The sequence below is a fragment of the Oryx dammah genome, unplaced genomic scaffold (assembly GCF_014754425.2).
Source record: "Oryx dammah isolate SB20612 unplaced genomic scaffold, SCBI_Odam_1.1 HiC_scaffold_4, whole genome shotgun sequence".
NCBI classification, from domain to species: Eukaryota; Metazoa; Chordata; class Mammalia; order Artiodactyla; family Bovidae; genus Oryx; species Oryx dammah.
The window spans coordinates 32,455,705-32,470,345 of NW_024070188.1; the positions used below are offsets into that span (position 1 = coordinate 32,455,705).

At 34.9% G+C, this 14,641-nt stretch overlaps 1 protein-coding gene across 1 annotated transcript in view; it reads right to left on the reverse strand.

The window, feature by feature from the left end:
- Positions 1–14,641, reverse strand: part of LIN28B (lin-28 homolog B) — a 116,204-nt gene that overhangs the window by 35,374 nt on the left and 66,189 nt on the right. Inside the window, exon 3 of the mRNA XM_040239113.1 lies at positions 11,849–12,033. Within this exon, the coding sequence (XP_040095047.1) occupies positions 11,849–12,033 (185 nt within the window). The remainder of the gene's footprint in view (positions 1–11,848; positions 12,034–14,641) is intronic.

Sequence of the window (14,641 nt, forward strand, 5' to 3'; positions counted from 1 at the left end):
TGAGCACATGCCAGATGTATCTAAAGCTATTCAGATGTATCTAAGTAGCTATGTACCTTCAATTCAGACGTATCTAAAGCTATTCTAATTCTTGGAATGATAAAATTCTGTGTTAATACCTTTCCTCTTTTCCTCCTTAAGGAGGAACCAGTGGTTTGCAAACTTCAGAGCACATCAAAATTACCTGGAGGGTTTGTTAAAAAGTAAAAGACAGACTGCTGAGGTCCACACCTGGAGGTAAATCTTGATGAGGCCTGAGAATCTGCATTTCTAACATTTCCATGTAACGCTGGTACAGCGACGACTGCCTTTATCAGCTGGTTCATATCACTCACACCAGAAGGATTAGTAACCAACCTATCTCCAGCCAGATGAAAAAAAGTGAAATAATCCTTAAAGCAAAAATGAAAGTGTTAGTCACTCAGGCAAGTCTGATGCTTTGTGACCCCATAGACTAGTTCACCAGGTTTCTCTCTCCATGGAATTCTCTAGGCAAGAATACCTGAGTGGGTAGCCATTCCCTTCCCCAGAGGATCTTCTTGATCCAGGGATTAAGCCAGAGTCTCCTGCATTGCAGGAAGATTCTTTACCCCATAAACCGCCAGATAGCAAAATGAATACTAAAATGAAAATTTTAAGTTATCTAGAAAATAATTAGAAATTCACACCCCAAACTATGCAACACAGTGAAGCTTTTCTTAAAGGAATACTTGAGTGAAATCTTTATTGTTAATAAAAATAATGACTAAAAATAAGTTAAATACTCAACTTCAGAAAATAGAAAAATACAATAAAATTAACAAAAGCTGAAGACTCTTTACTGTAAGATCTGAAAGTAGAGAAGTAGAGAAAACCAACAAAAGCAGCAGAAACGATAAACAAGAGAAAAGCTAATTCTTTGAAAAGGTAATCCTCAAGAAGCCTGAAGAGGAAGAGAGAAAATAAAAATGTAAAATCCTAGAGAGTATTAAAATCCAACTGCATAAATGGAAGAGACCAAAAGAATTAAGTGACTCTCATTGCAACTTTATGGCTATATATACTGGTGACACTAGTGGTAAAAAATCCATCTGCCAATGCAGGAGATGCAAAAGTCGAGTTCAATCACTGGTCAGAAAGATCCCCTGTAGGAAGAAACGGCACACCACTCCAGTATTCTTGCCTGGAAAATTATATGGGCAGAGGAGCCTGGTGAGCTACACTCTATGGGGGCACCAAAAGTCGGATGGGACTGAGCACATGAGAAAATATAAAGGAAGTAAATAATTCCCCAGCAAAATATACTAAATTTGACCTATAGGAAGCACAAAAACCTAATAAAAAAGACTCTGAAAATTAAAAATTTTAAATTATAAAAGGCAAATGAGGGGTTTAGATGTTTTGTAGCTCCATTCTATAACCTTCTAAGCTGCGGGTTCCAAGTCATTTTGATCACACACACTTATCAGTAAAATATTTTTGAATATCCATCCCAATATACATATATTTATTTGTATTCATAAAGTAGATGCATGTGAAAGTCGCTCAGCTGTGTCCAACTCTTTGCAACCCCATGTACTATACAATCCATGGGATTCTCCAGGCCAGAATACTGTAGTGGGTAGCCTTTCCCTTCTCCAGGGGATCTTCCCAATGCAGGGATAGAACCCAGGTCTCCCACATTGCAGGCGGATTCTTTACCAGCTGCGCCATGAGGAGAGCCCAAAGTGGATGCATGCTACTATACATAATAAAACAAAAAATAAATAAAACAGTATCAAGACTTGTTTCATGTATGAAGAAAATGAATCTATTACCTTGTCTATCTATCAGAGTGTAGATTTTCCAATTTGGAGACCAGTACTTTAGTTCTTGGGGCTTCCCTGATCACTCAGTGGTAAAGAATCCACCTGCCAATACAGGAGGCCTGGGTTTGATCCCTGGGTAGGGAAGTTCCCCTGAAGAAGGAAATGGCAACCCACTCCAGTATTCTTGACTGGGAAATCCCATGGACAGAAGACTGGCAGGCTATAGTCCACAGGAGTCGGGCACAACTTGGTGATTAAACAACAACAACTTTAGTTCTTATGTATATTAAAATCCCTCACGACATAGAAATAGACAGAAACCTCCCTAAAACATGAAACAAAGTAAACTTAATAATAAAATATGATGAGGAAAACACATTTTACAGCCCAAGTTCATGAAGACAAATAAACATTATGAAACTGAATACATTAGCATGTCATGACTAAGATGGGTTTCTCTGCCCCCAAGAATATAAGAATTATTCAACTTCACAGACTTTGTAGATGTAATTCATTTTATCAATAACTTGAAGTAAAAAATTACAGAATTATGTTAACAGGTGAAGTCTTTTGATATAATCCAATGCTATTCACAATAAAGAGAAAGGAAGCAATTAAAATGATGATTATTAACTGAAAAAATTAACAGATTAAATCTGAAATTTAATAAAATTAAATTTTAATTTTTAAATTAAATTTGAAATATCAATATTTTAAAAGTAATCCAGATTGATAAAGGTAGCTGTTTATTTGCTCATTTGGGCTTTTACTTCTTCTTGATTTGTAGTCCTTTATACATTATGGATATTAATTCTTTCATGCTACACACATTGCAAATATCTTTTCCCACCCTATATTGTATTTCCTGACTTGGTTTACACTGTTGGTGCTGGACTATTTTATGTCAGTTTGGTTATGTCTGGTAACTATACTTCCCAGTCTTTTTCCTGGATGATTCCAGGTTGAATAACACTGGATGTATCACTCTGCAACTTGCTTTATAATTCAACATTATAGTGAGATTTTTAAAAGCAATCCAGATTGATAAAGGTAGCTGGAGTCAGCCAAAAGAGAACTTGGTATCCTACAAAAGAAAGCATAAATAAAGCAGAAGCCACAGTTCTTGGAAGGGTATCATGGTGAGACACAGTAGCCCAGAGTCTGCCCGGCATGCCCTAGTGTGTCCTCTGTGGCGCTCTGTACCTAGCTTGTCTTCCCAAATCTGGTCCTGCTGACCACCAGCCTGACACCATCACTTGTTTGCAAACCCAGAGCATGTGCATGCTCAGTGACTTAATCATGTCTGACTCAGATCCCATGAGCTCTTTGCAAACCCAGAGAGGTTGTGGTAACACAGAGGCAGCAGATTCCACAGCTCTCCCCAGTTCCTCTGCAATACCAGATATGCTTGGCTTTTCAGATTTCCCTGCAAGCTCTGATTTGTCAATCTAGTTTGGGGCTTCCGAAGACTGGTTAATGAATAGTTCTCTAATGAGCTGACTCTTCCCTTCCCCTCCAACTCTCCCACATTTGTCTAGGTTCTAAATCTTTGGTTTTCATAACCCTTAAAGTGGTACTATCTTCCTGACTGAAATCTTTGTCAGGTAGAAGTTTTGAATTCTGAAATACTCAATTTAACCTTATCCCTTATAGCTTGTGTGTTCTGGGTCTTGTTTAAGAAAACTAAAATCTTTCCCAAATCTAAAAGCTGTAAGTTCGGCTTTATACTTTTAGATCCTTAAATATCAGAGTTTAGACACACAACTTCTACTTATTATGAGTTGCTTCTGGACCTTTTTTTTTTCCCTAATAGGCATTACTTTACTATTTATTTTGATTAGAATAAAACAGCAATCAGAAAATCAACCTAAAATTGTGATTATTTGCCACTTGGCTTCTGACCATTTTTATCAGTCATCTTGGGAGACCTATGCAGCGCCAAATGAAACTCAGCCCACACAATGTCTTGCGGAGGGTGATGAGAATGGCACATTGTCTGCCTGGTCTGAACAGAGGTCACAGCAGGGAGAGCATCTGCTGAAATAATGTGAATGAAGGAAACAACCATAATTGCCTCATTAAGAGATCTGTAGCCAAGTAATCACAAGAAGAAAGGAAGCACCCTAAAATTAAGTATATAATAAGGAAAATTTGGGGGAGAGTAAAAAATGCAGGAGAATTAAGGAGACTTGGGTATTCCTTTGGTGTTACTAATTTCCTTAGTCACTGTATGAATGAATGGAAATGTGGACTCAACAGTTCAGTTATCCACCTCTAGTCCTTGCCAGTTATTAGTAGGGAAGCAGAAGATGCAAATTCACAGCTGTCCAGGCTACAGACAAATGTAAAAGGGTGGTGGGAATTGCTTACTACAGACCAAAACTTAGGAATTAAGATTTAAAGTCTATTTTAAAGCATACAATTAAGCATACAATTAAAGGCATAAGCAGGAAAGAGGTAAAACATGAAAGAGCAAAGTCTAGGAACAAGAGGGAAAAAACGGGAAATTGTCTCTGCTTAACCAATTTACTTTCTTTCATTTTCCATCTCTACTTTTTAAAAAGAGATTTTTCTTAAAAGTCAATAGCATATAGCATATAGTTACAACTAAAGCCTTGGTCACTTTAAATTATATACAACTGAACATATATTTTATTCAACATGTTGATAAAATAAAATTATTTCACATTCAGAGCTAAGGTAAAAATGTTCCTAATTTTAATTTAAATTAAGCATCTAAGCTGAATGAAAAACTAAAATGTATTGAAATTGTGACATTTCCACATTTCCTGATATTTCAAAAGATTAAGCTTTATTAATTTGTATTATACAGTTAATAACATATAAATAGAATTGAGAATTATGATTATTAAATTTTTCTGATTCCAAAAAACACAGTAAAATTAGCTTGTTACAACCACAAGCCAGGTTTAAAATAAGCAAACTATTTGATGACTTTGATGTTTTGCACCCAAAATGTGCTGGCTAATTTTTCCATTCCATTTACCATTCCAGTCTTTAAACTGCCTTAATCTCCTGCCCTCAGATGTTGACCTTGTAAGAATAGGGGTCATAGGTCAGACTAGACAGACCTCAAAGGATCTGAACTATCAATTCATGCCTGAGAGATTTCTCTTCCACAATAGGAACCTACTAAACAGCAAATTCCTAAATCTAATCACACAAGGATCAGGGTGAAACAGTTATTTATTGGAATTTGTTGATTTACATTTTTCAAACATCTTCAACATTTTTATTTTTCTTTTGGGAGCAGGTTCTGGGACATAATAAATTAAAAAAAAAATCACTGAAAGAACTTTTAATATAAAATAGATATTCTTAATAAAACAGCACCATAAACCTAGGTATGGCTTCATTATTTCTGAAAATGCTATGTGGATTTCAAAAATATAGCACTAGAATCCCTAACTATAAAGTACCTGGAAAACTTCACATTATACCACAGAGATAATAGGAAGAGATTATTTTGCCACAGAGGTTTGTGGGGAGAGGTGTGGAGGAGGCATACCACCAGTCAGTTTTGAGCCCCCTTGCTCTAAAGGTGAATGAGGGCATTAAATAAATATTTTTTTTCTTTTTAATAGACAAGTGAAAATATACAGTCCTTCAATGAGGACAAAGTAAATAGATTAAAAACAAAAGCAAAAAAAAAAATCATTAAGACTTCAAAACCTTGTAAATTTAAAGAATTTGAAAACACAAAACTAGGACCCTGTAAAAAATAATTCTTCTATTATACTGCTCTAATTTTTTTTAAAAGACAAGTAAGCTCTTCGAACAGAGAATAATTTAGACATATATAATGAGTTTCTATTTACATTCACCTTGTTCTGGTCATAGATGGTAAATAAAACATAATGTACCATTCTAACACCATTGTAATACTGAACTATAAGGATTTTCAAATTTCATAATCAATTTTTAAGTCTAAATGAAAACATCTTAAAAATGATAAGTTAATAAGTATTTCTAACATGAACAAATAAAAGGAATTTCCTGCACTTCCATGCCAAAAGCAGTAATAACAAACATCATGACAATTAGCCTTCTTTCTAAACAAAAAACATTTAAACTTCAACTCATGTAGAAAATCAGGAAGCTTACTCATGTGCCAATGCAGTGATGCAAACTTATTACTGCTTGAAATAGAATAAAAGCAACACAACGTTGACATTATTTTCTAAGTTATTTTGTAAATCTCAAGTAAACATTGTTGAAAAGGAACCTTCATTATTATTATGAATAGCACTTCTTGGACTGTGTGGTTGAGTCAAAAGATGTGGAAGGTTCAGGAGAACAAAGAAGATACTCACTCTGCTAGAAAAAAATCAGAATAATAGAGGAGATTTAAAAAAAACATAAATTAAGAAAACAGTTTTATGTATACACTGAATGTGTATATACCTATCATATATATAAATACATTTCAAATATTTTTTAAATTACACATATTTTTGTTCTTAAAGGATTAAAATCATTTAACCTACATATAGAAACATTATCATACCATTTGTTTCAGTTCACATCCTTTTTACTAATCTGAACTAAAATTTTATTATATAAAATATTTAATTCTGTATTATAGGTTGACATGATTATTTCATATAAATAGGAAAGATAGTGACCAAAAAAATCATTCTCCTATCTTCCCCCATAATTTTATTCTATTAGAGGTCACTCTTTTTTCCTCAGAGTAAACTGCAGCTCTTCAAAGAATAAAAAGATACCAAATATAAGCCAGTTTTTGAGAATGAGTTTTTAAATTTTTAATTAACAACAATTTTTGTTTTATCAGTAGTATAAAGAGAGCTTTTATAAGATCATTAAACCTCTTTACTCTCTGATAATGAACATAAGAAAAAAGTAAACAGCAAATATAAATAAAAAAATTATTCCATTTAAAATTTCAAGAGAGTATTTTAAACGAGGAGTTAAAATAAAACCAGTTAACATGTACTGCTATGACATAGCTGGATACTATCTGCATACTAAACAGCATTCAGCAGAATTAAGACAGAATTTAAAAGTAAACCCATTTTCTTCTGTTAATAGTTTATTTAAAACTGACAGAATCTTTAAAATTATTTTTATTTCTTGCCACAGAACATAGATCTTCACAAGATATAACTCTATTATATGTATATACATATATAGAACAAATAAGTTCTGAGTGATGAAACCAAATTTGAATGTGTTAAACATATTAACACTATATAATAAAACTTTAAAGTTTTAATCTTTTAACCTGAAATGATAGAAATTAAACTTTTTAATTTAAAAACATTTCAAGAGAAAAGATATAGTTTTCAACAGATGGTGTTTCAACAATTTATGTTATTCAAAGGTGAAAAATGAGCCTAGATTTCAACCTCATACCTCATACAGGGGAAAAAACTTTGTGATTAATCAAACCTGGGGTTAATCAAAGATTTTTTTTTTAAACATGACATAGAGTAAGAGATTGATAAATATCTTTATCAAAATTTAAAACTTTTGCTCTGTAAGAGACTGGAAAGATAAACTATAAACTCAGAGGTAAAAATATCTGCAAATCACATATCTAAGGACTTATATCCACATTTTATATAAAGAACTCTCAAAATACAACAATAAGAAAAGAATCCAGTATGAAATAGGCAAAAGGTATGAACAGACACTTCACTAATGAGAATATAAGGATGACACAAAAATATAAACGGAGCTAAATATCAGTAAGTATCAGTAGCTACTCGGGAAATGAAAATTCCATGATGAAATATCACTGTAGATTAGAATGCTTAAAATTCTCTAAGAAGTACTGACAATACCTAATGCTGGTCAAGATGCTGAGCAACTGGAATACTCATATGTTGTTGGAGGGAATTCAAAATGATACAATCAGTCTGGAGAAAAATCTGGCAGGTTCTTATAAAGTTAAACATAAACTTACAACCAGATTATCCGGCAGCCTCACTCTTAAATAAATGAAAACTTATGTTCACACAGAAACCTGTACACAAATGTTTGCAGCAGCTCTATTCATAATTGTCAAACTGAAACTACCTAAATGCCTTATTCCTTCACTAGGCCCCATTGTCTGTGGGGGATATTAATATATTGCAGGACTCTGAGAAAATGCCTGAAACCATGAACACCACCAAACCTTATACATAAGATGTTTTTCTATATACACACCCACGATAAAGTTTAATTTATAAATTAGGCATGTGTGCTTAGTCATTTAGTCCTGTCTGACCCTGCAACCCCATGGACTGCAGCCAACCAGGCTCCTCTCTCCATGGGGATTCTCCAGTCGAGAATACTGGAGTGGTTGCCATGTCCTTCTCCAGGGGATCTTCCCAACCCAAGAATCAAACCCAGGTCTCCCACATTGCAGGCAGATTCTTTACCATCTGAGCCACCAGGAGATTAACAACTAATAAGAGAAACATTATAACAATATAGTATAATAAAAGCTATATGAACGTCTCTCTCACTCAAAACATCTTACTGTATGAATTTAATGCCTTTCTCATCTTAACTATGAACTTATCATGCACTGTGACCATGACTTTTGCAGTTTGGTGTGCAACAGCAGAATTATCACAAACTTCCTTTTCCTTCTCACAACTTCACACACAGAAGACTTCTTCATGTATTAGTAACCTTAGCATATGATTTTTTTTCATTAATTCAAGAACTTTCTCCTTTTCACTTAAAAGGAGCACTTCGTGGATGTTCTCTGGCAAATCCAAATTGCCTGCATCACTACTCCTCTGCTTCGGGGCCATTAGTAAGTAAAAAAAAGGGTTATGTGAACACAAGCACTGCAGTTATGATGACAGTCCACCTAGTATACAAGATGGCTACGCAGTGACTGATGACGGTGTATGCTGGACAAAGGGATGATACAGGTCCCTGGTAGGCCAAAGAAAATGCTGCAAGATTGCATCACACTACTCAGAAGAGTGCACCGTTTAAAACTTACAAATTGTTTATTCCTGGAATTTTCCATTTAATGTTTTTGACAGTTGTTGACCATGGATAACTTTCTGGGGCTTCATGAAGCCCCAGAAAACAAAACTGCAGATAAGAGGGAAATACTGTATTGATATATTCAAAAACTTGGATAAATTTCAAAACCATTATATTGAGTAAAATAAGTCAATTTCAAAAAGTTGCAAATGAACGAGGTCCAAATTAGTAGAAAGAAGAAAATAAAGACCACTAAATAGACAATAAATAGACATTTATCTTAATGAACCTGATATTTTGAAAAGATAAACAAAAAAGGACAAAGCTTGAGCCAAACTTAAGAGAACTCAAATAAATAAAATTGGAAACGAAAGAGAAGACATCATAACTGATACAACAGAAATACAAAGATTATAAGAGACTACCATGAGCAATTTTACACAAGCAAATTAAACAAATTGGCTTCCCTGGTGGCTCAGATGGTAAAGAATCCTCCTGCGAATACAAGAGACATGGGTTCGATCCGTGGGTTGGGAAGATCCTCTGGAGAAGGAAAGGGCAGCCCACTCCAGTATTCTTGCCTGGGAAATTCCATGAAGATAGGAGCCTGACGGGCTATAGTCCACGGGGTCGCAAAAGAATTGGACATGACTTAGTGATAAGCAACAACAACAAACTGAAGAAACTAAAATAAATAGATAAATTCCAAAAAACTTGCAACCTACCAAGCCTGTATCATGAAGAAAGAAAATCTAAGCATATCAGTTACTAGTAAGTAATCAAAAGAGACTGAATCAGTAATCAAAAAAATCACACCTTATCATTTCCATCAAAATAAACAATTTCTTAATATTACTCTAATATCAATTCATAGGAAAGGTCCCCAAGTCTCCTCTGGCAACCACCAATCTGTTTTCTGTTTACAAGACCTTGGTTTTTGCTTTTAGATTCTATATGTAAGGGAGATTACGTAGTATTTGCAAGGGAAATCGTATCATATTTTATCATATACTGTTTGATCATATGGTATTTTACCTATATGTATATTATGTAAAAAATACATATAAACACACACATACATATGTATATTTCACAAGCTGATACAGATTATTTCCTATCTATTTGAGAAAAAAAGATTAATATGGTAAGTATACAAAGAGAATGTGAGATAACAAGAAATATATTGGTCTCTGCCCCTAGTTCCTGGCACAGAGCTCCTAAAACCCTTGTAATTTCATAAGTGATAAGAACACTAGGAGTACCTCTTTATCTGTTATCAGTTTTTGACCTCTGTTCCTGACACAGTGCTCTTGAAACTCTTGTAATTTCCTACATGATAGGAGGGTCTTCTATTTAATGAGGTGACAGACACTGAGTGGGCTCCTAGATGGCTCATGAGTCAGGGCTATGACCAAGCTATGACCAGAAGCCTGGAATTTTTAGCCCTATCCCAATTTTATTGAGAGAAGTGAAAGGGGCTGAAAATCAAGTCTATGTGATGAAATCTCCACAAAATTCCAAAAGTAAAGATCCAGAGAGCTCCCAGACTGGCATACACATCCACACTGGGAGGATAAAGCACCCAAACCTCTGGGAACAGAATCTCCTATGCTTGGGACCCTCCTCGACCTTACCCTATGTAAAATATCTCTATCTGTATCCTTTATCTGCTGTTATCATAATCTTTAATAAACTGGTAAATGTAAGGGTTTCTCTAAGTTCTGTGAGCTGCTATAGCAAATTAATCAAACCTGAAGAGGGGGTCTTGGAAACCTCTGATTTAAAGCCAACTGAGAAAGAAGTTGCAAGGCAATCAGCATCTGAAATATGGTAGGATGGTCCTGTAAGACTGAGCCCTTAACCTGTGGGGCCCTGATACTATCTCCAGGTAGATGCTGTAAAACTGAGTTCAACTGTAGAACATCTAGCTGGATTGTGGAGAATCGCTTGGCGTGGGGAAAAACCTCTGCACATTTGGTGATCGGAAGTTAAATGTTCTGTGTAAAAGTAATGGAGACAGGAAGGAGGGAAACATAACATGGAAGAACTGAGTTTTTCCCAGGATAGGAAAGAGGAAAACTGTGATTTTTTTCCTAAAGAGAGAACTTAGAAATCAACAATAACAAATGAACATCTCAGAAGAAACAAGCAAAGGACAAAGAACATGCAATTCATAGAAGAAAAAAATAAAAATGAAAATCAACATATGAAAATATATTTAACCTTAGTCAAAGGATGCCAAGGGAAAAAATGAGCTGCATTTCTTAACCTATGTAATTGGCAAAAATTTAAAAGATGACATTATTCAATGAACAGTCCCACTTTTAAAGGGGTTATCCACTGACCTTATTTCTGAAGAACAGTTTGGAAATAGATAGTAAAATTTTAAAGGGCATAGTCTCTGATCCAGATTTTTCAGTATTAGGTATGTATCCCTTAATGACAGAATCAGACAATTTTTTAAATGTACATATAAGCATTCTTACTACAGTGCTATTGGTAAATTTAAAAGATTGGAAATAGCCTAAATTTACCAATTACATTAATTTAACAAAGCCTTGTTTAAAGTTTGTTACATTCACACAATGGGAATTTACATAGATGATAAAGACTGACATGAAATGTTCCACAATACACTGTTAAGTGAAAAAAAATGCAAAATCAAAAACATTGCACATATATCATGATTTGGTGATTTTTTTATATTTGAATTTTCACTAGTGAATTATCTTTCAAAACAGTCAAAACAATAAATGTATTCTCATTTGAAAAAAACAGGTGAAGTGTTAGGATGTACTGAGGGGCACCCACCTCTGTCTATTGGGAACTTCCCCTATCTGAATAGTCTGGTGGAAATAGTGGTTTAAGGGACTGCTCAGTGCCTAATGCTGAAGGCTCAGTTAAATATATTCTGCAGAGAGTTCAAATTGCAAGATAGCCTATATTTCTGATAAATTCTATTCAAACACTCAGTGGTGGCATTTTATTTTATTGTGGCTAGATTTAATAGCATAATAAAAATCTAAATTGAGATTTCAGAAATCTTTTCCAAATAAACTCACAGACTAACAAAGTAAAATGATTACCTGTCTCCCTTTGGTTTTCTTTTTTGTAGTGTCTTCCCTTTGGGTCTTCTTTCGCTTCCTAAACAGGGACTCCCACCAGGTCCTGTTACCCGTATTGATTCAAGGCCTTTGGAAGATTTTTTAAATGTGAACTCCACTGGTTCTCCTTCTTTTAGGCTTCTAAATCCTTCCATGAATAATTTGCTCTGAGAAGAGCAGAAGAGGAAGAGAGAAAAAGAGATTATGATTATTATTAATGCTTTATAAATTATCCCATGATTTTAAGATTAACATAGCAAGACATCTCCAGTTATTCATTATTAAGTATAAAATCATTTGTTTTCAAGTTCAGTAAAAGGGATATCATTTAAAAGTTTCCTGTCGTAATAATGTGGCAGTGAAAGAATAAACTCATACCATTTCATAAAGAATCTGCCTGCTTCTGCTAATGCAGGAGATGTAAGATACAAGGGTTGAATCAGTGGGTTGGAGAAGGAAATGCCAACCCACTCCACTATTCTTGCCTGGGAAATCCCATGGTCAGAGGAGCCTGGAGGGCTGCAGTCCATGAGTTTGCATAAAGGGGACACAGCGACTAAACAACAATCACCCTAAAGTCCACCAATGGGGAACTGATTAAATACATTATAATAAAGCTACATAATGTAATACCACTGAGTCACTAAAAGATCTACATGTGTTACTGCAGGCAAGATAAATCTGCAATACTGCTGAGTAAAACAATTAAGGGGAAGAACAGTGTATCTACCATAATATTGTCTATACAGAGAAGTTTTTAAAAGGTACGTGTTTAACTTATATAGTTATGGGGTCTGGAATAACTGACAGCAAATTACATACAGTCATTTTCTCCAATCTTTTTTGGGGGGAAAGTGGGGAAGCTCTTGGATACACACATTGTACCATTATAGCTTTTTTTTTTTGGAATTTGAAAGATAACTTGATTTTTTTTTTAATTTCCTGATTGGAAAAATGTAACTTAGGTTACAAATAATAATCAGCTCTTTCAACCTATGTGCCAATTCAAACTATAATAAAGTAATTAAATCATTCTAATTTTATTTATTTTTCTGAATTCCCTTGTGTGCATTTAACAGATCTAGGTTCCAGCAACACCTAGCAATTCTTAAAGACTTTTTTGAATTTTGGGGAAAAAAGGAAGCCAATCTGAATATGGTAGGTAGGAGACCCTGATTCAAGCCCAATTCTTTAAGTCAATAGTCATGCAACTTTGAATGAGTCAATTATCTCTTTTTTGAATTTATTTGTAAATTTAAGGAACAGTGTTCTGAGGAACAATGGTTCGGAAAAAGATTTCATGAGAAAAGGATGGTGGTAAAATAAGTTTGTGAATTGCTGCTAAATGTAGTTTCCTCTTAGTTGGATCATATATATGTGTATGTGTGTGCTCAGTTGCTTAGTCATGTCCAACTCTTCTCAACCCCATGGATTTTAGCCTGTCAGGCTCCTCTGTCCATGAGATTCTCCAGGCAAGAATACTGGAGTGGGTAGCCATTTCCTCCGCCAGGGGAATCTTCCCAACCCAGGAACTGAATCCAGGTCTCCTGAATCTCCAGCACTGTAGGCAGATTCTTTACTGCTGTTAGCCTATTTAAGTCTCTGATAATTCATACCCTCCCCCACCTCCACTAAAAAATCTTGTTTAACAACGTTTAACCCAGCAAATTCTCAACCTAATTGTTCCCAGAGACCTTTCTTAGGTATAACTACAGATAACTAACATCCTTAGAAATGCTGAATTAGAGAAAAGTCTAACTTTCCCAAGTAATGACTCTAAAGGCAGCTAAATAATTACATATAACCAAATAATTACGTGGAAAAGATAAAACCAACACTTCAAATTCTAATGCAAAAGGAGAATACCCACTGGAAAAGTAATATGACACACAAAACAGGGTTTTTTTGCCACTTAATTTTATAAATTGAAGGATATTTGCTTTACAGAATTTTGTGATTTTCTGTCATACATCAACAAGAATCAGTCATAGGAACACTCCTGTCTCCTCCCTCCCAAAACTCCCTCCCCATCCTACCCTTCCAGGTTGTCATAGAGTCCCCAAAACAGGTTTTTTTTTTTAAAAACAAGTTTCTCATGCAGGTAATTTGACATTGAGAAGTCCCTCATGTGGAAGAATAATTTGGCAGCACTTTTTCTGCTCTCTGATGCTATGTAGGAATCAGAAGGAACAAAAAATCACCACTGCCTATACACTATAAGATTGTTTAAAAATTGTTTTTAGAGCTATATATAGTATTTCAGAAAAACATCTATTTCTGCTTTATTGACTATGCCAAAGCCTTTGACTGTGTGGATCACAATAAACTGTGGAAAGTTCTGAAAGAGATGGGAATACCAGACCACCTGACATGCCTTTTGAGAAACGTATATGCAGGTCAGGAAGCAACAGTTAGAACTGGACATGGAACAACAGACTGGTTCCAAATAGGAAAAGCAGTATGTCTAGGCTGTATATTGTCACCCTGCTTATTTAACTTCTATGCAGAGTACATCATGAGAAACGCTGGACTGGAAGAAACACAAGCTGGAATCAAGATTGCCGGGAGAAATATCAATAACCTCAGATATGCAGATGACACCACCCTTATGGCAGAAAGTGAAGAGGAACTAAAAAGCCTCTTGATGAAAGTGAAAGAGGAGAGTGAAAAAGTTGGCTTAAAGCTCAACGTTTAAAAAACTAAGATCATGGCAACTCGTCCCATCACTTCATGGGAAATAGATGGGGAAACAGTGGAAACAGTGTCAGACTTTAT